This window comes from Paramisgurnus dabryanus, chromosome 13 (genome assembly GCF_030506205.2).
Source record: "Paramisgurnus dabryanus chromosome 13, PD_genome_1.1, whole genome shotgun sequence".
NCBI lineage: Eukaryota > Metazoa > Chordata > Actinopteri > Cypriniformes > Cobitidae > Paramisgurnus > Paramisgurnus dabryanus.
The window spans coordinates 7,819,370-7,842,251 of record NC_133349.1 but is presented as its reverse complement, the minus strand read 5'-3'; the positions used below and the strand labels follow the sequence as shown (position 1 = coordinate 7,842,251).

General features: G+C 38.0%; 1 protein-coding gene across 6 annotated transcripts in view; it reads right to left on the bottom strand.

Annotated features, from left to right (window-relative positions):
* cspg5a (chondroitin sulfate proteoglycan 5a) overlaps positions 1-16,026 on the bottom strand; it is a 46,604-nt gene extending 30,578 nt beyond the window's left edge. For 5 of the 6 annotated variants that reach the window (XM_065298650.1, XM_065298651.2, XM_065298652.2 and 2 more), the window contains exons 1-2: positions 15,542-16,026; positions 5,514-6,408 (exon numbers count right to left, since the gene is read on the bottom strand). In XM_065298650.1, coding sequence (XP_065154722.1) covers positions 5,514-6,408; positions 15,542-15,638 — 992 coding nt within the window. In that variant the 5' untranslated portion in view covers positions 15,639-16,026. The remainder of the gene's footprint in view (positions 1-5,513; positions 6,409-15,541) is intronic. The other variant, XM_065298654.2, reaches the window with a different exon arrangement.
* Between the last annotated feature and the right edge of the window lie 6,856 nt (positions 16,027-22,882).

Sequence of the window (22,882 nt, the reverse complement as noted above, 5' to 3'; positions counted from 1 at the left end):
CATTTACTAGTGCCCAGACTGCTTATATGTTACTACACTCTTATGGTACAAAAGCTGTCACTGTGATGTTACCCTTTATAAAGGTAAAGGGTACCTAAGGTACCATTATCTACCTGTGAGGTACTAAAATGTACATTGCTGTACAAATATGCACCATTTAGGGTTAAAAGCAGGATAGGCAGGAATTATCTAAAAAAAACTTTTTTACAAATTAGTTTAAACTGTCTTTATATACCAATACATAAGTAAAATGTAAGTACTCTGAAAAGAGAGTATAAAAATCGAGTGTCTGTAAACCTCTCACCACTGTTTTAAACACAGCTCATTTTTCCATTCACTCCACCCCATCCCTTCTGGGTTTCTTCTAAAGCCACGCCCCAAAACACATGAACGCGCAACGCTGACCGGCTCTGCTGAGAGCGCGGTGCATGTAGTAACATCATGTCACAATCACATGTAATAATACACCTAACTTTATCAATATGAATATAAACAAATAGGATGGCTTTTAATACTCACTATTAAGCCAGTGTTTTGCATGGAAGAGTTTCCGTGATAAAAGCATTGTTGACTCTGATGAGGACTACACTCCGGAGACAATACCACTACCGCATCGTCGACTTGAGGAAAAGCCACGCGATATTTACTCTCGTTTGATTGCTTTGTTTATGCCTTTGTTTGCCTTGTTTGCCTTCGCTGACTGCATATGCAGGTACTGTGAGTTCTGAATGCACTTCTCTGCCATACTTTTGCTCTAGCTAGAGTGCCTCGTGCACGTTCAAATCAATCGGGTGTGCGCATGTGTGGGCAGATCCCATAGCAACAGGGGTGGTGCCATGGTCGCGAGAGAGAGTGATAGTCGCGCAAGCCAATCATTTGTTTTGTCCCAAATGGAAAAATTAGCTGCGTTTAAAACAGTCGTGAGAGGTCTAAAGACACTTGAGTTTTATACTCTCTTTTTCAGAGTACTTACATTTTAATTATGTATCGGTATATAAAGACAGTTTAAACAAATTTGTAAAAAAGTTTTTTAGATAATTCCTGCCTATCCTGCCTTTAAATGTGTACTTTTTGAAATTGACAGCTTTGGTATTTTTTCTGAGAGTGTATAATGATATTATTTATTTTAATACAGCACTTAGGGTTGTGAGAAAAGCTATACGAAAAATATATGAGACTTTTTAAATATCTAAATTAAAATTCATAGACAGCAATGAGATTATTTGAAGAAAAAAACAGTCCAATATCACGGCTCAATTTATTCTTATAATCTTACATGTATCTCCTGTAGAGTTTACGTAAGACATTACCACTGTTACTTTATTTTATTTTTTTACAAAGAAATTGCCAAAAATGGTCCTAGCTGTCACTTGGGCAATTTTTTGAAATTGAGATTAATATGCATAATCTAAATAAATAAGCTTTTCATTTATTTATGGTTTGTTAGGATAGAAAAATATTTGGTTGAGATACAACTTTTTGGAATCTGAGGGTGCAAAAAAAATCTAAATATCGAGAAAAGTTCTTAGCAACACATATTACTAATGTAATGTTAAATACATTTTTAATATATTTATGGTAGGAAATGTACGAAATATCTCCATGGAACATGATCTTTATTTAATACCCTAATGATTTTTGGCAAAAACAAAAAGAGAATTTGATGTACTGTTGGCTATTGCTACAAATATACATATGCGACTTATGACTGGTTTAGTGGTCCAGGGTCACATATTAATACCTTAGAGGTACCAAATGTATGCATATCTTTATCTAAATGGTACACATTAGGACATTTTTAAGGGAACTGCCCCAGTGACAACTTTCTGAAATTTTTTATCTGAATTAAACATTAACCTCGGCAAAAAGAGTTTCATTCAAAAGATCAGATCTATGTTATCCACATTTATTTTATACCTCTTTACTCTTCATGAAAGCCAACAACTGTCTCATGTGTCAATTATTTATTTTTCATAAAATACTTTTTGAACTCTACAATTTCTCTTGATCTATGAAAGACAAATTCCTGAGCAACAACTCTAAGAGTATATCAGAATGGATATGAGCACATTTAAGAATTTATTGCAGACCGTGACCTCTGGACTGGTGTAGTCTGGCTGGGGTCAAAGCCAGAGCTATTGCACTGATCTAAAAAGAGGGATGGGCCAGAAATTGATGGCCTTTTAAAGGTTGTTAATAGTCACAGGCAGGCCTGTAGGAAGTCCTGAGGTCATGATCACAATGTGAATTACAACCTCTGGTGCATTGAATGGTTATAGACGAGGTGCCTGTTCATTTTCCCATTCATGCACCGTTTAAAGCTCTTTAAGAGTTTAATCTCTGTATTAGATAAGACAAGTCTACCCTGCCAAAATCTGCTAATTTATTATGTAAAAAATGTGGATAAACATATTTTCAGGAAGCTTTGGACTAAAAACCTCTACCATCCTCAAAACAACCTAAACTGTCTTCAGAAATCACATCTTCATGTCCTTATTTTAGCTTTAAGCATAATCCTCACTTTGACCTCTTTAAAAAGGGATATTTTATAGGGGGAACTAAGATGATAAATACTTTTGCAGTAGATGCCATGGATTTTTTGATGGTCTGAAGTTACTATCATTCTTCTGAATTGAAATCCTTAATCCTTATAATATTTTTTGTACTGTAAAAGAGACCCTCATTGTCATAATGCAAGACAAATGAAAACAAAACAAGGTCCAAGCACGTAAACTTGAAACTAGTGCAAATGTGGGTCACATGCTTGGGCAAAAACAGTTTTAAATATTCTGGCAGCGAGAGAGAAGTTTCCTAATAAACGCTGCTCGTAAAGAACCGAGAAAAACATGTGCTGCTTTCTGCTGTGCAGCACTCGGACTGTCATTGTGTGAGGGTTTGCCTTTGATGCTGGTCGATGCTGTGTTGCTATGCAGTTGCTAAGTTGTTTTGAGTGTGTATAAAGCACTTGCTAGGGTGTTCTGGATGGGTACTAGGGCATTGCTACGTGTTTCAGGTGGTAGCTAACTGGCCCATAAAGTTAAAAAGATCCACCGCAAAACTTGATTACCAACACATGATTTCTTAACACTCTTCAAACTACACACCAAAGCAAAATGGCATGAGATGTTTTGCACTGGGGTAAGAAAACGGAGTAGCACAAATAAAAATATTGTCATTATTTACCCTCATGTTGTTCCAAACTTATATTATTTGGATATTTGTAATCAACAAGGAAGCAGGAGCACCATTAACTTCCATAGTAGGAAAAACTATATGGAAGTCAATGGTGCTCAAAAGCTGTTAGGTTACAAACATTGCTCAAAATATTTTCCTTTGTGTTCAGCAGAACCAGTAAATTTATACATGTTTTTAACAACTTCGGGTGAGTAAATAGTGGTAAAACAGTGATTAAACTTAATTTAAATATTTTTTTCTAACCTCATCGACAGATATGTTTTCTTATTTAAGGCATAAACCAAATCCATTTAGAGTCGTCGTATCACTCTGCCACCATTTTTGTATATTCGACGTATTTGTTAGAACAGGAGAAACAAGACCTGTCGATTCTGTGCATGCGCAAAGTCCCTTTTGCGATTGGCTCTTGATACTGGGAGGCGGGACTAGAACTGCCATTCAGATTGTTACGATCTCCCCAATTCATTTAATACCAGTGAAACATCTTTGCATATACTCACTTAAATTTGGCGAAAGCAGTAGGTACATCCGGGTACTTTTCGCCTATACTGTTTTTCGAATACTATGAATTGGGACACACCATTAACTTCCATAGTAGGAAATTTCCATCTTGCTGATTTTCGCCTATACTGTATGTGACCCTGAACCATAAAACCAGTCATAAGGGTCCATTTTCTGAATTGAGATCTGAAAGTATGGTTTCTTAGGATAGGACAATATTTGAAGAGTTTGGTTCCAAAACGCAATAAATTCATTTAGACTAATTTCGGTAAAAACGTGTTTTCTATACCAATAAAGTGACTAGATGAAAACCACTATTTTCTGTTACAAACTTTCACATAGCATCTTTAGGTTATAAAAACATAAAAAATTCAAATCCATAATTTGATCTTCAAAGATTTATTATAAAAACGGACTATTTTTCCACAAAATAAAAAAAAGTTTTTTTTCAAAATGCTATAAATCTATTGAATCAATATATAAATGTGCATGCATCTTTGCCATGTTATATTCATTTAGTTGACTAGTGGTATACACTGATTAAAAAAATAAACATAAATGGCATTAATCAAAACACTTACTTTGTCACATTAAGAAAAATGTCATTGCTGCGGTTATACTTGGGACGTCGTCGATTAACTTTTTTGACAGCGAACAGCTGTAAAATGTTTTGGTCCTGCTCGATTTTCATTGGCTTTGTGTAAAATAATGGAACGTTTTTTATAAGATCCCTTGTGGTCAATGTGTTAGCATGACAGAAGCTTGATGCTGTCGGGAGAACAAGCAACAGCCGGCATTTTTCCGTTTTCCGAGTGCCTGTTGCGTAAATTATTAGATTTTGATGGTTTACGTTTCTTTCCCATCACAGAAAACCATCAATGCCATCGAAGTATTATTTTGTTTTTGTTTGTTTGTTGATCGCAAAGTAGAAGATGAGGAAAACCAGGATTCCGTGAATTCAACGCGCCGCCATTATTGTTTACAATGAGTGAAATGGTGTACTGTGATTGGTTAAGCGGATTTATTGCATTCTGCAGAAAAGAAGGAGTGGCAATTATTGCGTTTTGGGGAAAAATGGAGAAAAGATGACAGAATAACATGGGGGATATTGGATTTTGAGTAAAATTAAGAATTTATTGATTTAGGCGGTAACTCATAAAAAAAAAAACGCTGTTTATCGCATTTTGGAACCAAACTCTTAATTTGGAATCTGAGGGTGTAGGTGATTTTTATTCTTCTATATTTTTATTCTTTTATATGTATTAATCTGTTATATAACGATGCATGAGAAAGTAGTTATCAGTAGCTTGTTGAGAACTGTCTGACCTATATTTTAATTAGCAAGTCAGGACTTTCTGTCTAGCACATATACTCCTATGTCTAATGCAAAATAACTTTTGTAGATAGTTGACAGTCATAGAGAAAATAACAGGAAACACCAGCTACTGAAGGACATGCAGTATGTCTGTAGTTGTTGTTTGTGCCATATTTAAAAATCTGTAAGCAGAGAGAGCATTGCCTTCTCGCTGCACTGTCTAATGCTGTGTATGAAGGGCCCTTTCAAGTCAAACATTAAATTCTTCTTCTTTATTCTGTCTCGTCTCAGTCTATCAGGTAATTGCTAAATTTCCACCATAATACCCTAATGATTTTTGGCATAAAATCCTTAATTTTAACTCTTACAACGTATTGTTGGCTATTGCTACAAATATACCAGAGCGACATATGACTGGTTTTGTGATCCCGTGTAACAGTAAAAAAGTAGGCGATTTCGGATGCAGCGTAAGTTTCTTGTTAGTGTTACTCTTAAAGCTTACCTGCACAACACCTGAGCTCCATCCAGGCTGTAACACTGGCCACCATTGAAGCAGTAGTTGGCCTTCAGGTCACATGGAGACCTGCAGGTGTCGTTGATCCGGATGAAACCCTGCCGACAGCCATTACTGGACTCAGAAGCGGTAGAGGGAACACGTGAGTTCTCTTCCACAGTGACAACTTTGACCAGCGTGTTATCGGGGTTGGAAAATTGTGGAGGGAGGGGCTTGGGTGGAGAGGTGGTGGGAAAGTAATCTTCGTAAGTTTCAGTAGTGCTAGTGTAGGGATAATCTTCTGAAGTGGGGGACGTGCTGTAGTCGTAATTATCTGGCATGGCCCAGGAGGTGGAGTCCCCTCCCTGAAGTTCAGGAGGTGTCACAGTCGTTGGGTCCAGGTTTCTGCGGCGGGAATCATGGTCAAAGAAACCTACAGTAACTTCAGAAGGGGAAGGAGGTGAAGTTGTGGGGGGGACTGTAGGAAATTTAAAATCTGTATGATCAAGGTCAAACACGGTGGTCTCCTCGTCTACTTTAGGGTCCTGCCAGGGTGTCTGCGTAGTCACGGGCAGGCTTTTGTCATCAAATCCCTGCTCCGGTTCGTTTTCATCCCTAATCGGATCGATTAACAATTGGTCGTTCTCAGCAGAGTCGGGGATGATCACTGGGGCTGCTAAGGTGGTTGTGGGAACCGCAACGATAATGGTAGTCGGTAAAAAGGCATCCTCCATCATACCACTGGCTTCTTCTTCTTTGTGCTTTTGTCCCATGGGAAAAGTCAGGACTGTAGCGCTGATGGACGGTGATACCTCTACTATCTTCTCTTCCGGAGCTTCAGTTGGCAAGGAGGTCACGTTAACAGCAATATCCGCTTCAGTTTCATTTCCCAACAAAGAGTTACCTGTTAAAAGGAGCAAATTACAGTTAGGATCATTCAACGAAACACTGAGATACTTTTACATCTGATCTAACAAAAACAAAGCACTGGTTAGCATCAGTTTACTTCTCAGTAGTAAGTGATTCTTTAAAGCAACACTATGTAGTTTCCATCTAAAAATGACTTACAGCTCCCCCATGTGGTTGAAAAGCGCAACAGTGCCTGGTATCAGACACTCTTCTGCAGGCAGGGGGAGGGGCGGGGCTGTGTTTCCTACCCTCCACCGCCACTTTCAGAGTGTGCTTGTAGCAGCTAGGAGGCTGCTCAGGTTGCAGCAACAGTACAATTTGTCCAGTTAAAAGTTGTTCTATCACTGAATTAATTTTAGAGACATTATTTAAAGGTAAAAAAACTACATAATGTTGCTTTAAAGGACAAGTTCGGTATTTTACACTTAAAGCCCTGTTTTCAGATTGTTTATGATTAAATAGAATGGTTTTGACTGAAATTTCGACATATGCGGCTACCCCGAGAATTTTTGGGTGTTTGTGTTTCAGCTCCTACCTTTACAATGGGTTTAATGGTGCACTGGAACAATCCTTCCTAAAATGCATTAAACTTTCGTTTACAAAGACGTGAAACTCACCGAGTGGTCAGGGGTGTTCACTGGTATGCTCACACAAAAATCGCTGCAAAAGATGCTTTCCAACAGCTGTTTAGCATTCGTTGTTAACTTGTGGACCTTTTTTTCCAATCGCCTCACACCCGTACATTCTTCCGCTTAGAGCTTGAATAATAAACACTCCAGCCCAGGTGGTGGCGCTAATCCGCCATTGCCAATTGCAAGAATAGAAACAAAGTTCCCGGCGCGGAGTAATACCGTACCTCACAGCACAACTAATACAAGTCAATGGAGTTGGCAAAAACTACGATAAAACCTGTTAGAATGCGTATTTTGCAGCGATTTTTGTGTGAGCATATCAGTGAACACCCCTGACCACTCGGTGGGTTTCACGTCTTTGTAAACGAAAGTTAAATGCATTTTAGGAAGGATTGTTCCAGTGCACCATTAAACCCATTGTAAAGGTAGGAGCTGAAACACAAAAACCCAAAAATTCTCGGGGCAGCCGCATATGTCGAAATTTCGGTCAAAACCGTTCTATTTCATCATAAACAATCTGAAAACAGGACTTTAAGTGTAAAATACCGAACTTGTCCTTTAACAAATGTAAGATTATGCGCTTTTGTTTTATTATCGTACATGGTTCTCATAGAAGTAGCTTTAGGGATTGCAAGGCAAAAAAAAATTGTCTTGTTTTCTAGCACAAATACAATTTCCTAAATCAAGACAAATTTACATGAAGAAGCTAAATGAACATTGATCTGCATTTAAAAGCTGTGTCAGAGCTGAATGATAGCTATGCTGTTGCGACGACGCATGCATTATCACTACAACAACTTGCTCACTGCATAATTTCTGTCTTTTGTTCACAGAGGATGCATTCCGGAAATGTTACGGCTAGGTCCCCATTCCAGGAGTAATCCCAGGATCAATTCCAGAACATGTCTTCATTCACACAAAAGGCTATTTTATGGCAATTTTCTGGGATCAACATGCTGTGTGAAAGGGGTTCAAGACCATCAAGCAGTCTTTTTAATCCAATGTCGGGGTAAGTAGGGGTGCTACAAACTAAATCGTGGGGTACTATGCAATGGAAAAGCGCCATAAGGGGACTATTTTCAGCTGTTGTGTAATATCACTACGCCTGTTGCAGCCATGTTACAGCAGCAAAGTCCTTGATTATTACGCCAGAATGAGAGTATAGTTCCTAGTTTTCAGTCGATCTTAGTACACAATGTAACTACAGAAGAGTCAAGTTTTAATTGGGAAAAATATCCAAACTCTGTTTATTTTTTTAGCGCAATGCTAATGGTCTAATCAGATTCAATGGATTGTGCTAAGCTATGCTAAAAGTGGTAGCGCTAGACCCGGAGATCAGCTGAATGGATTACAAAACGGTAAAAATCACATAATTAACTGGGCAAAATGGGCATATTTTCGATAAAAGTAGAGTGTCCCTTTAATTCAGAGAGGATATTAGAAATATACAGTGGTCTGGACCTCAATGATGTCATAGCTGGTTACGGCCACACACACAGCACCCCACCCTAAAACATCTTTCTGTGCCCTTGCTTGTAACTCAATACAACCAAACGCAAACACAACCTATTCTTCTGATGTTTTATTCGAGAGTTCCATTTAATTAATTCATAACAGCAAAAACATTTGTAACATTTCGCCATTGCTTAAATACTTGAGAAAAGAAAGAAATATGAAGAAACATGTTGCGGCTTCTACCACAGGAAATAACGTGTGTATTTCTGGAACGGCATTGGCACTTTTTGTGATCGAGAATATGTGCCCAGCCACCAGCAGGCTTTAAAACACAGCATCTGGGCAGCAGCTTTCCTGTTAGCCTGTAGCTGTACGCAAAATAACATGACAGCCTCCGACTAAAGCTCTAATGATGGCTGTCTTGTGTTCATTCTCCTGTATTATTATCTGACAGTAAAACCTTCAGTATTGTCAGAACACATGCACGTCTGTGTTTCTTCTCATAACATTGATAAAAAAGCAAAGTGAATGTGACCCGAGACGATACATGTGACAGTGGAGACTGAAGTGTTCTGGCGTCTCTTTTGGCATCTTTGGAGTCACTCCAGGTTCCCAAAAATGGCCAGATGTGCTCGGTCTGGGTTTTATTAGTGAAAATGAATCACTAATGCAATATTTCTGTTACAAATCTGAGAATAATGAACTTGATAGAGCTCTGCTATGATAGCACATGACGTTTGAGAGTCTAAAACTGAGCATTACATCTGCTTTCGTGAGAGATGAATGTGACTTTCAAACAGATGTAAATGTAATGCATAAACAAGCCACACACAAAAGGGGGGCGGGTACTAAGTGGTAAATAAGATTTGTACCTTCAAACCAACAGCAGCACAGACTTCAGTAACCAACACAAACTCTTTGAAAATCATTTGCTGTAAAAACGTCTAGTACTTTGGATCACAGCCTGTCAGAGCAATTAGTTTAGGTAAAAGATTATTTGATTATTTAAAGAACACTTATTATAACAAATAAATGGTACAGCGTTGTGTTATCAGTGCAAAAGGTCAAGGGTTCGAATTAGGTCCCAGGAAACACATACTGACTAAAAAAGATATATAGATATATGTGTTTGACCCCCTTTTGCCTTCTGAACTGCCTTAATTCTACATGGCATTAATTCAACAAGGTGCTGAAAGCATTCTTTAGAAATGTTGGCCCATATTGATAGGATAGCATCTTGCAGTTGATGGAGATTTGTGGGATGCACATCCAGGGCATGAAGCTCCCGTTCCACCAACATCCCAAAGATGCTCTTTTGGGTTGAGATCTGGTGACTGTGGTTTAGTACAGTGAACTCATTGTCATGTTCAAGAAACCAATTTGAAATGATTCCAGCTTTGTGACATGGTGCATTATCCTGCTGGAAGTAGCCATCAGAGGATGGGTACATGGTTGTCAAAAAGGGATGGACATGGTCATAAACAATGCTCAGGTAGGCTGTGGCATTTCAACAATGCCCAATTGGCACTAAGGGGCCTAAGGTGTGCCAAGAAAACATCCCCCAAACCATTACACCACCAGCCTGCACAGTGGTAACAAGATGATGGATCCATGTTCTCATTCTGTTAACGCCAAATTTTGACTCTACCATCTGAATGTCTCAACAGAAATCGAGACTCATCAGACCAGGCAACATTTTTCCAGTCTTCAACTGTCCAATTTTGGTGAGCTTGTGAGGGTGTATATACCTGTATTTATTTATTTTTTCTGATGAACACGAAGAACGATTTTTAAAGGAATGTTTAACCAAACTGTTCAGAGGCCCCATTGACTTCCATAGTATTCTTTTTCCTACTATGGAAGTCATTGAGGCCTCTGATCAGTTTGGTTACAAATATCCTCTAAATATCTTCCTTCGTGTTCATCAGAACAAAGAAAATTTTACAGGTTTGTAACAACATGAGAGCCCGTGAATGATGATTTTTGGGTGAACTATCCCTTTATGTGCTCCCTCTCACTTTAGAAGGTTAAATGAAGATAAACGAAACCAGAAAGTCTCATGTGAACAGAAAGAGAAATAGATGAAAAACAAATAAATCTGAAATTTTTTCTTTAGCATCTGCATGTCTTTACCAAAATGTGAACGGACAAAAAAAAGTATGCTGTGTTGATTTTAATGTTACAAGTATAATGACTCATACAACATCAGTCTAATTGTGTGGGACTGCATAAAAAAACAGATGCGTAATTAAAAATCATGACACATCTATTTGCGTTAAAAGAAAGTGTTTTACACCATTAGGAAAACAACAAAATGCTAAGTAATAAAGCTTTTGTTTAAGCAGTGTAATGATGTTGCTGTGTAGTGGATGTGGTAAATTGCATAAGGATGTTTTATTGAGACTCATGCAGAAACGTTAATCTAACTGCCGTGAATGAGAAACCAAAGACCTGCCATTCATAAGAGATAACATGCACATAAATCGATTTTCAACCATTAGCGAATGTGTGTCACAGATACTCGCCTGTAACCTAATCAGGACCAGGGTTCTTGACACTGTACACTTTCATTTCGAGACCCATCTCCTTTCCACTAGTTTGGATTAATCCCATAAAATAAAGAGAATGGCTATAGATTGTGTGGATTAAATACTCGGATCAGGGTCAGATCTTTATGGACGCGGCATTATCCAAAATCTCCATACTATATAATGTGTCTCATAGACACAGGACGCATTACAGAAGTGCAAAACGGGGGCCCTGGGTGCAGCATGAACAGACACAAAAGAGTCCTTGTGTTTCCCCTTTTCTCTCAGATGGTCAAATCTTGTTATGTAATACTTGGTTACCTCTTTTTTTCAAGCACCCCAATACAGACCTGGGGGGGGGTAATGTTTTATATAGTGGCCAGGATGGAGGGAGATGGCAGTAGGTCTCAGCTGCATGAATGCTGAAGTGTTTGTGAAACTTTCAGACATCAAAACTGGATGTCTATGAGCAGTGACAGGTCGTCTGGAGCTCAGATGCTTTTCTAATGGCCGTCTGTGCAACTACAGGACCTCAGTGTAAACAGCTACTACTAGAATAGCCTTGTTTGACTTTTTTCTGTCACCTACCCTGTTTGTTAAGAAGTCAGATCAAATAACACTATGGGGTGTCATGAAACATGTTGATAAAAAAGTAAATGCTATCAAAATAAGAAGCAGTTACAAACATCTATTCATGTACTATTTTTGCACAAGTTTTTTTTGTTTTTTTCCACATTTAAGGGATAAATTTTCATTACCGCAATGTGTCCATGACTGGATTTGGGTTCTTTGACATGGAAATATTTATGATTAAAAAATCTAAAAAATAAAAAGCTTCAGTGCATGTTATACTATAAACATTTACAGTAAAGAAACAAATGTGTTATTTGGTGATCATTGGTAAATGTAGAGACAATAATAAGGAATATAAATGTGTCCAAGACCAATTTTCTCATCCTCCACAAAATATTCAATCATTGTTTAAGCCCTCAAGGAACTAAAATTTTCAACAAAATTTTTTTTTTAAAGGGACATAATTGACTGTGACACTCAAGATGGCTACTAGGTAAGCAGTTCTTATTTTTTCTCTCCAGATAAAAGTTGAAATTTTGTTTGTCTTAGTACCTTGACATCTTTTTAGTCCTCATTACTGAAACATGAGTTTGTAAATGCATATATTTAATGTATTATCATGTTGCGGTAATGATAATTTTTGATGATGATAATCTAAAAAATGTTAATAATTCTATAGGAAATATTTTTTAAATCCTCTAAAAATAATGGCTATAGTAAGTTCAGACCTTAATCTTATTATGTGAAAAAGAGAAAATGGGCTTCAAAGAGTTTTTTAAAAATTCTGATGCTGGACACCTACTTCTGGATTTCGTGAGAATCACCCTGTGGGATATCATACGTGACCTCCGTCTGTGAACATATAACCTTGATATTTTTAATATTGAAATTAAACTTGAAGAACCAATCATTAAACAATAAAGACTGACAATTGTCTGGGGTAAGGGCTTAAAGATCTCATCTTTAATCACTGGCCAATTAAAAATAAATCCTGTAGCTTAGTTGCCAGAGCATTGCACCTAGAATGCAAAGGTTGTGGGTTCAATTCCCTGGGTAATGATGAAAAATGTATATCTTGAGGGCACTGTAAGTCACTTTGTATATGTACACATAAATCCTTTCATTACAGTGAAAATTTTTATTTCACCCTAGCAACCCTACACGACTCAACTTTTTACATCAGCTTATTATTCAGGTGTGAACAGTCCTATCTTTTGACCTTATCAAGACATTATCAGACAGCTGCCACTAAACGTCTCTCCACCTCCAGTTGCATAAATCTTTTCATTTCTGTACTCAACAGGTGGTGGGATGGAGAAGGGATGTGTTGCCATGGGAACCAGCTTCCCATCACTGTGCAGAGCGAATGTAACGGCTGAGCTCGAATGCGACGAGCAGGAAACCATCAACGCCACTTCATACATTTACATCAGTCAGCGAGAAACGCCTATAGAGTGCCACCCTAGTCAACAATTAAAAAATACTGTTATTCAATCCAAACATGGCTGTTTTTTATCATAACATCTAGTGTTTCATTTTCATTCCCTCTGCCATTGTTCTTGTTTTAATAAACTAATTACATAAGCAGATCATATCTAAATTAGATTATTTTTCATTACATATATGAAGTTAAACATTAAGCTACATTAGGGGTGGGGTGCTCAGTTAGGTGATGTAACACAAAATGGCAGCAAACAGAGAACAATTTAGTTTACCTTCTTATTTTGGTTGCTTTAATTTTTGGGAAACATTGCAAACATTGCATTAATTTAGATTTTTCCCCTTGCTCCTGCTCTTGAAGCAAACTGTCATAAATGTATTTGTCAGCGAGTAACTATGAATCGATGCAAACGTGAATATGATTAAAACAAATTTTTGACATTTCAGTTGATGCTTTCGACACCAGCTAAATGGACACAGCCCTACATCCAACAAATCAATCAGATGTATAATGTACAAGTGGATTCACAAAAAAATCTAGATTTTATAAATAAAAACAATGCAATATTAATTTTAACATTAAACTGCAACCTGTCATTTCCGTAACCACAAATGACATCATATGCCTGGAACAAAGAACAGCGGCCACTGAAGCTGTCACTGCTGGTCTTCAGGACCAAAATGTATACTGCTCTGATCTGAGACTAATGCAGGATTGCATTTGTAAAAAAAATATTAGTGTGATTAATGAATTATTGAACAAATTAATGATGACACCCCAAACATCACTACCGCAATCCAGCAGACATCACTACCGCAATCCAACCTTTTAATGAAAACACAACCCACTTGCTTTAAATGTAAGTGCTTTTTAGTTTCCTATTAACAGGTGTCACATACATGTAAAACTGCTGTTAATCATGAATAGGTCATGTATGGGTCAATTTATCAAACAGCATATTAAAATCCAAAAAGCTTTCTATTTATTAAGACCAGGGCAGATCAATGCATATAATTTCACATGAAATACCAAACATAAGCAACATTTGATCAAAAAGACATGGCGGGCGACACCTTTTTGTCTCAACCAGCAGCTGAATATGTTCAGCAGCACAGACGTATCCAAAAAAAAGAGCTATTCAGCAAAAAGTGATTAAAGCAATGAAAGGGAATACATTATCAAATCAGTTACAGGGGAAATCAAATTAACTGCGGGTAACATTGCACCAGTGATGATCTAATGGATTGGAAATGGCTATCCAATATGGCCAGTTGTTAGGGCATCTTTCCTACTTACATCACCATTTCCTAGCAGTCAATTAAGTAAAATAAGCAACATGACAATTTGGCTCAAAAATCTAAATATATGTCATCTCGTTGACATGGGAATGAAGTGAACACAAGAATTAAATTGCAAACAGATAAATAAATAAAGCCCACAAAGCGCATGGTGGAGGGTGACATCATTTTTACCTGATACCACAGTGGTCGCCATCACACAATCTTTAACAAAGGTGTACAGCTGATGGAGCTCATTGCTTCGATTTAACCACTAAAGAGTGAAATAACGTAACAAATGATCATCTACAAAGGATTATTGTCATAAAGGTGTGCATTTATTGCCTTTAAATGATTTTAAACACCAAGGCATTTTCTCTGTTGTGTTGCTGGGTGGGGAAACGCCAAATCTGAGCATCCAAATGGATGGACAATAGACTACCCTCAAGGCAGCAGAGCAAATTATTACACATTTTTCGTTTAAAATTAGGTTACAAAAGGGGGCTGGATATTAACATTAAGACCGCCTGGAAGAGCTCATCTCTCAGTGATCTATCGGAATTTTAAACACATCAGTGCTTCAATTCCCACTGGGGTGGTCCTCCATCCATTCCTGCATCTATCTTGGAAACAGAGAAATGGCAATGTTTCAAATAAGCCATAGTGATGGAGCATCACAAGGACAAAAACACTCCGTGCGTAAAATCAAACCACAAGCACAAACAAGTAAGATTTGCGAGTCGAAAATGTCCGCACATAAATTACACGGTGCCCGGATCCAGCCATTGTACCTCCATTATTGCCATAGTGACAACAGCAGCTGTCTGGAGTACTCTGCACATGCTTTACTACTAGTGCTACTACGACAGAGGGAATCCAGAGCAAAATAAATGCATGCAATAGGTACAATTATTTAAGGTTTGCGAAATGCACAAATGATGTCAATGCGCTTGCATGCGTTCTATATATGAAAGATTTTCCTGTCAACGTGGATATTAATTCTTATGTAAATTCTGGATGTATACCAAATACCCTATTTAACCTACATTTCGAGGCTCTGCATAACAGCAGCAAGCGCGCACAGTCATGAGTGGAGCGTGCACAAATCCTAGTGGCGGCTGCACCACTGACCGACATTCCCATATTGCATTGATTTTCAGTAATGTCAGCTCGTCTCTAAAGGTTACTGGTGATTAATTATGCATGTTTTAATACAACTTACCATGTGCAAATAGCGGTGCCAAGAAGACAGCCAAAAAGACCGAGAGCATCGGCGCGCTCCAGCATCTGGACAAGAACCTCGTCTGCTTTCGGTTCATTCTTGCTTGCAACCGTAATAAATGTACCTGAAGAAAAGCTGGAACCCCTCTAAAACACAATTCGTTCAAATCGAGAAGTAAATCCTAGATGCGACTTGGTCAGTCTGTTATATCATATTTCCTTTGCGCGTCTCCATGTCCACTTCTTTGTGATGCGTCTTCTTTACTATTTATTTACTTCCACCGTCAGTTTTTGTTTTACAGTGCGATGGAATTTGTTGTTCCCATTGCCACAGACCGAATGCAAGTTGATAATTCTGCTGAAACACAGACGGGGACGCTGCGTTACGCGGCCGAATCAGTCAGGTTCTGCAACCGAACCGACGCGCGTGCACTTGGAAAGGATGAACCGCTTTCTACGCGTTCTCACAGTCTGTGAGGGAAAATCATTTTGAGTCCCACCGTCTCCCCACCCCCTCTTGTCCCCAGCCCCTCCCCAAATCCTTATTCCTTTCAATAATATTCAACTACTGCCAACACTGAACAGCCTTTCATTGTACCTAATCAATTTTGCTTTGGTCGTTCAAAAGGCGATCTTGGATATTTGATGTACCATGGATTTTGTTACATCTAGTCCTTCCTATTTCAGCGAAGGCTATAGGTTAATAAATATTTTTAAATATGACAAGAATTATTATTTTTGTAGTTTAATAAATTATATTATTTATATTAATGTATAATAATATATATTAATCTGTATTAATAATATATAATAAATTGTAACATATTTACTTCTGTTCTTACAAATTTCATACAGCAAAAAAATATTTTTTTAAAATAAATAAATAAGCAAAAAATTAAAATAAATAAAAAAACAAACTGCTAAAGATTAGCATAAAAAACACCAAAGTAAAATACAAATATTAAACACCAAGCGACCATTTGACATGGGTGGCTTTGCACGCGCATGGAGACGTGGACTTATTATTTTAAATCTTTTAAAAAGCGATGAGAGGGTCAGGCAAAATGCATGTGTCATTTTAAGGCTGGAATATGTCCAGATTGTTTGTGGGTTGGTGATTTTAAATGAGTGGAAATTAGACAATAAAGAAGAGGAGGGGCGATGGGGGTCGACTGCATTCTTCCACACAGCACCATTGAAAAAGACAAGAGAGCGCGCAACAGGCGTTTTGTGGTTGTGTGTGCGCGATGCTCGCACTGACAATCCGAGCTTCTGCTTTACTGGTGAAGAAAATCATGTAAAAAGCTGATAAAACTCCGCCAAATTTTGATAAATCGACTGATTATTGTTTAGTAGCATGTGATAAATTAACCATAGGCTACTGCCTCTTGGTTTTTATTGAGAACATCATTTAAAGCCTTTCATGTGTCACATGTTTGATGATGCAGAACTGTATCAGACTATACACTGTCATTATGTGCGTTCCCTGGGATTAAACCCACGGCTTTGGTGTTGCAAGCATCTTTGTTTAATAGGTGAGCTTTAGGAACAGAGAGAGATCACCTAAAAATCAGCTGCCAGTTTCATACAGACAGTTTGTTCATTCACGCTCTTCCTTCTCTCTCCGTCTCTCTCTCTCTCTCTCTACTATAACTACAGAAATATTTCAAATGGATACAGAATTTCTTTCTGATCACCGTACAGTAATATTATTTGTAAGACATTGAAGTGAGTGTTTTGCAAGCAATAATGTTGAGACAGCAAGAAAAAAGCATTACTGAGCTCTAATGGCAGCTTTGAGTGCATAATCACGTGCGAAACACAAAGCAGTGCACATTATACGATAAAATATTTTTAACACGCTGTCTTTTGCCAGTCCACATTCAGACTAATGAGAATGTCCTGATGAACTGATATTCTCCAACCTCGGACTCATTAACCCGGCCTCTCTACACCTCCTTCTCCCTCCCTCACCGGTTCCCACACTGCTCTCACAGCGCAAGATTTGTTTTAAGTGCCAATAGGCTCGGCTTCAAAGAAACTTGATTAGGAGAGCTGGTGTACTGTGGAACACCAACTAGTGCTCTAACAATTAGGGGTGCACAGATAAATGCCCATATACACTGCTATACTATACGTGGCCGATAACTTTTCTGAATCGCACAGCCGATATTATTCACAGCTATTTCATTGATCAGTAAGTCCTTATCAATCTGAAATCACTGTTAGTTTGAGTTGTTTATAACATGCACTTTAAAAAGCAACAGTCGTCAAACATAATTATTATACATATACTTTATTATCATGAAAATACCTGAAAAGGTTTGAAGAACAGCAATGAAAATATATTTTCTGGAGCCATTTCCTGGAGCTGCGTGTGCATGGTTCTTGGTCTGCAGCGCATATTACGTTTCTGCACGAGAGCGCCCTCTGGCTTTTGGATGTAGCGGCATTTCACCGTAATTCATTGAGACGCTCAGCAAGCATCATCGGCCAATACAAATATACAACCGAATACATCTCACTTCTAGTTGCTGGTAAGAAATTGCAAAAAATATTTATATACTGTATCAGTCCAAACTCACTTTATACTCATCAGTCCAAGACATTTTATAGCTTTTAATATACTTCAAAATTGTATACTTATGCTACAAATGAATACAAAGGTGTGTCCAAATGTTTGCCTGCTATCGTGTGGAGCACATGAGTGCATACAGTTCTTAAATGTAAACAGTTAATCAGGTTATGAATTAAAGCTGCATGGATATCTTTTATTGCCCTCATGAGAAATTAAAAGTATTAATACGAGCATTAGGTTTATAAATAGAGCCACCGTGAGAAAGCCTATTATAAATGAATAATAGTGACAATCCATTCATGTGAAAGGTTAAAGGCTCTGATGAAGCCGAACGCAGGGAGATGTTAAAACCTTGGTCAGTTCTCATATTCGCTCTCTTTCTTAGCATGCCATTTTAATACAAATAAATGTTTAAAAGAGTGTGGGGTGATTTTATAGGCTTTAGAAACACTAATTAGACACTCCCACTTTTTTCTAAAACTCAACCCCTTTAAACAAAGACATGCTACCCTGCAAAACGACTGAGCATTTAAAGCATTCTTACTGGCTAAACAAAAAATCCAACTACCACAGCCACCTTTTTTGTTAACCGTTTACAAAGTCTAAAAAGGCGACAAACAAGAGCGGTATTTAACTGATATCTGTCAGGTATCCAGAATGTCTTCTGCATGCTTTTAAAAAAAATAAATAAACTGCCTTTAGCACCTTTATGTTGTAAAAGTTGCAAACAGCCTGTTTGTAATTGATGATCCATTATTGATTTGGTAAAAGTCGTTAAGAACAGGGCCCCATATTGGGCGCCACTGGCACACCGCCTGTTCTCTCCCTTTCATTCTTTCAAAGCTAAAAACCCCACTGGGAGGACACACACAACTAAACAACAAACTGCACAAGACACAAATATATCAGGTGGGTCACTTTGTCCTTGGACTTGTTAGAAGCTGTAACCATTACACACAAACAGACCCTCAAAAACACTAAATAGGGTTTTTACACAATGCTAAACCTTAGGATAACAATATTTTTAATCCCGGTGAAAGCGCGCTTGCAACCCTAAGCAATGTTTTATTGTTTTAATTTTGAAAGTTCTGTGTGGTTTTTACCCTGATTTAAAGACCACCTATTTTGTTGCTAAAAACTTTTAAAAAAAAAACATTATTTTCCACATACCGTACATTATGGTTGCTCCATAAATCCCTGTCTTCTTGAAAAGCTCTGATTTTGTACAAAGCTCATCGTTCTGAAAAGCGCTGAGTCCTACGATTGGCCAGTTTACCAGTTCGTTGTGATTGGCCTAAATACCTCTGACATCAGCCAGAAATGTGACGCTCCTCACCATGTTTTCAAGATTAGCTCACAATGCAATGCTGACATAATATCGTCTTTACTACCTTATCAATACAAGCCGAAACTGATCCAGAAAATGCAGATGACCAAATTGATCGATCAACTTTACCAGTGCGGCTTGAGCAGAACGTAACAGATTGGTAAGGTAAGGATATTAAAACATTAAACAATGTCTGCATTTGAGATTGTGAACAAGTGTGCACTGCACAAAACTCGTGTTTGAATCATGGTTAAGTCAGTAGTAAATTCTTTGAATATAAAAAGGTAGACCACTTGCCAGCTGTGAGTCAGAACCGGGCAGAATTATGCTAATGACCACCGCTTCCACGTCAACAGGCTGAGGAAGTTAGCTGTTGCCTATCCGTATGTTTGTTGTAGTCCAAGAAAAGAGATTTACGTTGGAAACAATAACTTGCATAATTTTTTACTTGATTTTGTTGTCACGATTTTCCACAAATGTCTTTTTCGTGTCACCCAGCACAAATTTCTATAAACAGTTTTTCTTGTCTTTGGCACGACTTTCTTTATCTTTTCATTTTATAATTAGTTTTCACATGTATTTTCCTACTTTATTGATCATTATCGCTTGAGGTTATTGGGGTTAAACTAATCCTAACCCCAAAGACATTCGTGCTCGAAAAACAGCGGGAAATCGTGTCAATAACGCAAATAAATTAATAGAGAATTTTGTGACTATAACACGACTTGCCGTGAGATAGAGTAGTGTATAAAGATGCAGATTTACTACTAATCAAGGAACTGGCTTTACCGACGAGATGCGAATTCCTATCACATGCGATTTATCGTGCAGCCCTAGTGTTTCAACACTAAGTTGTCTCAGTCGATGACATTTTTGTGTTTCGGGGCTAACATAACTTTTCTATGTGTTTCGAAAGGTAGGGGTGAGAGGTGGACTGAGCAGTTGGTTGCAATTCACAATCTCACCGCTTGACATTTATGAATTAATTCAGAATTGTCTACTTCCCCATTGCATGCATCCAAGAATCAAAATGTTCCCCCACCCCTACTTGCATGATTGAAATAACTGCCCAGAAGTATTTCAAACATAGCCACATAGTGGCGCGACTTCTTTAACGGGACTTTGGTTTTCCTTAAGAAAATTTACTTTGCTGCCTTCCAAAGCAGCACTACTGTTCGGATACTGGCAAACCACCATAAAACCATTCATTGTTTGGTTAAAGTCCATATTGCGTTTGCCAGGTTAAAACTCTTTCAGTGTCTTTTCGCAGATTTGCCCTTACATATAAACTCGCACATTATATATGAAAATTAGAATCCATTTGGTTAGAATCCATGTGGCCAGATATAAGCCCCACCCTTTTTTTCTTCTACGCCTACTTCAGCGCTTTTCTTTCTTCTATTCAAGTGCCATTAGCGCACTGCTGCTATTCCTGGCTCTGGACGGACTGGAGCTTGGATCATACGGGCTTATGTGCTGCCAACCAGAGCAGAACTAAACTGTTTGTGCAGCCCTCCCACCCCTCAACCATTAGCATTGACCCAACCTCAGTTTCTTCTCCCTGAATGCTCTCTCTGTCCCTTCATTTAAACACACACTGTACCTTTTAAACTCTTACAATGATTTCAGTTTGTTTGAGTGTAGTGACATATTTGTGCCATATTAACAGATTAATAAAATATGGGTTCTGTGTATCTATTCACAAGCAACTAGAAGAATCCAAAATCAGATGCTGCAGCATTGCTCTTGATGGTGTGTGAGTAACACATGATGATCAATGACATCCATGCATTGGTACGCTGAGCACAGTAAAGTTAATACAGGACTATAATCACCATAAACCTTTACATTACATATTTACAGTGCATTACTAGCTGTACATTTTATCAGTATAGATGTTCCCTGAGGATCGAACCGCAATGCTCTACCACTGAGCTATAGTAATACATAGATTTGTAGTGGATAAAACTTTTTAAATGACCAATTCTTAAACTTAAGCTCATGCATGTGGTTAAACAGGCCTGATGTTTCAGTCACAAAACAAATTCCTTCTGGGACGCTTGGCGAAAACAGGAGGTGACAGAGCGGCAACCACAACACACGGTTCATATAAATCAAAAGAACCCATCAGATTAAGTGTCAAATCCAGATGTCACATTCAACAGCAATAAAAACAGGCCGGCAGGAGTGTGCTTCCGCTGTGGCATCTAACCAGAGATGCTGGGAGGGGAGACAACCTGACTATGTATCAAATATAAGGGGGTTATGATGGTCCTACCACAGTTTGCATAACAAGAAGACATTTCATAGGAATAGAACGGCGTGTAAGCTAATCGTGGCACGTGTACACAGACCATTTACTGGATGGACACTTGGCAAAACATTGGAGAGAGGAATCCTAATATTGAACTGAAGGAATATTGCGAGCCAGTTTAAACAGTGAAACAGTACGAGTGTTGAGCGGAAAACTTTCTGTTACTGTTTGGTGAAACTTTAAGGAGCACCAGAAGGCCAACGGTACACACCGTATGTACATTAAACCAAAAAACACACAGTCGTTTTTCCATATAAAAATACCACGGGACAAATAAACAGCTTTTATTGTCCAGCTTGGTGCAAAGCTGTTGCCAGCAATGGCCCACTCAGATGAACAGATGCTTACATTAACTCTCATCAAATCAGAAAACGCTTAAGGGAACATTGGAGCCCATTGTGATGTAATCCATGCAAGTTGATGTATATAAGTACAGCTCCTATCTCCTTGAATAAACAAAAGACTGAAACTGATTTTATACATTGCATTTTAGATAATATATTTGACATCAGTAATAAAATGTGTCAACGAAGATATCATAAATTGTCCTACTTTAGATTAACTGCACTTCCTTAATCCATTAGGAAGCTAGTGTAAATCAAAACAGCAGCTATGGGCGTGCTTATGCTCTTTTGAAAGTACACTTTTGCAAAATCAACCCAATATATATTAAAAAATGACTTCAGTCAGAAGAATAAGGTCATATTTCTTTTCACCGGGACAAATCTATGTGGCTCCTCTATCAGGGACGAAGCATTAAATGTACCCTTAAAGGAATAGTCTACCCTTTTGCCATTTTAAACTAAGTTATTACCTCAACTTAGACGAATTAATACATATCTATCTTTTTTCAATGCGTGTACTGTACAGCACGTTGTGAATGTGTTAGCATTTAGCCTAGCCCCATTCATTCCTATGGTACCAAACATGGAAGCCACCAAACACTTCCGTGTTTTCCCTATTTAAAGACTGTTACATGAGGAGTTATACCAGTAAGTATGGTGCCACAAAATAAAACTTTTTTTTGGTACCATAGGAATGAATAGGGCTAGGCTAAATGCTAACACATTCACAACGCGCTGTACAGTGCAAGCATTGAAAAAAGATAGGTATGTATTAATTC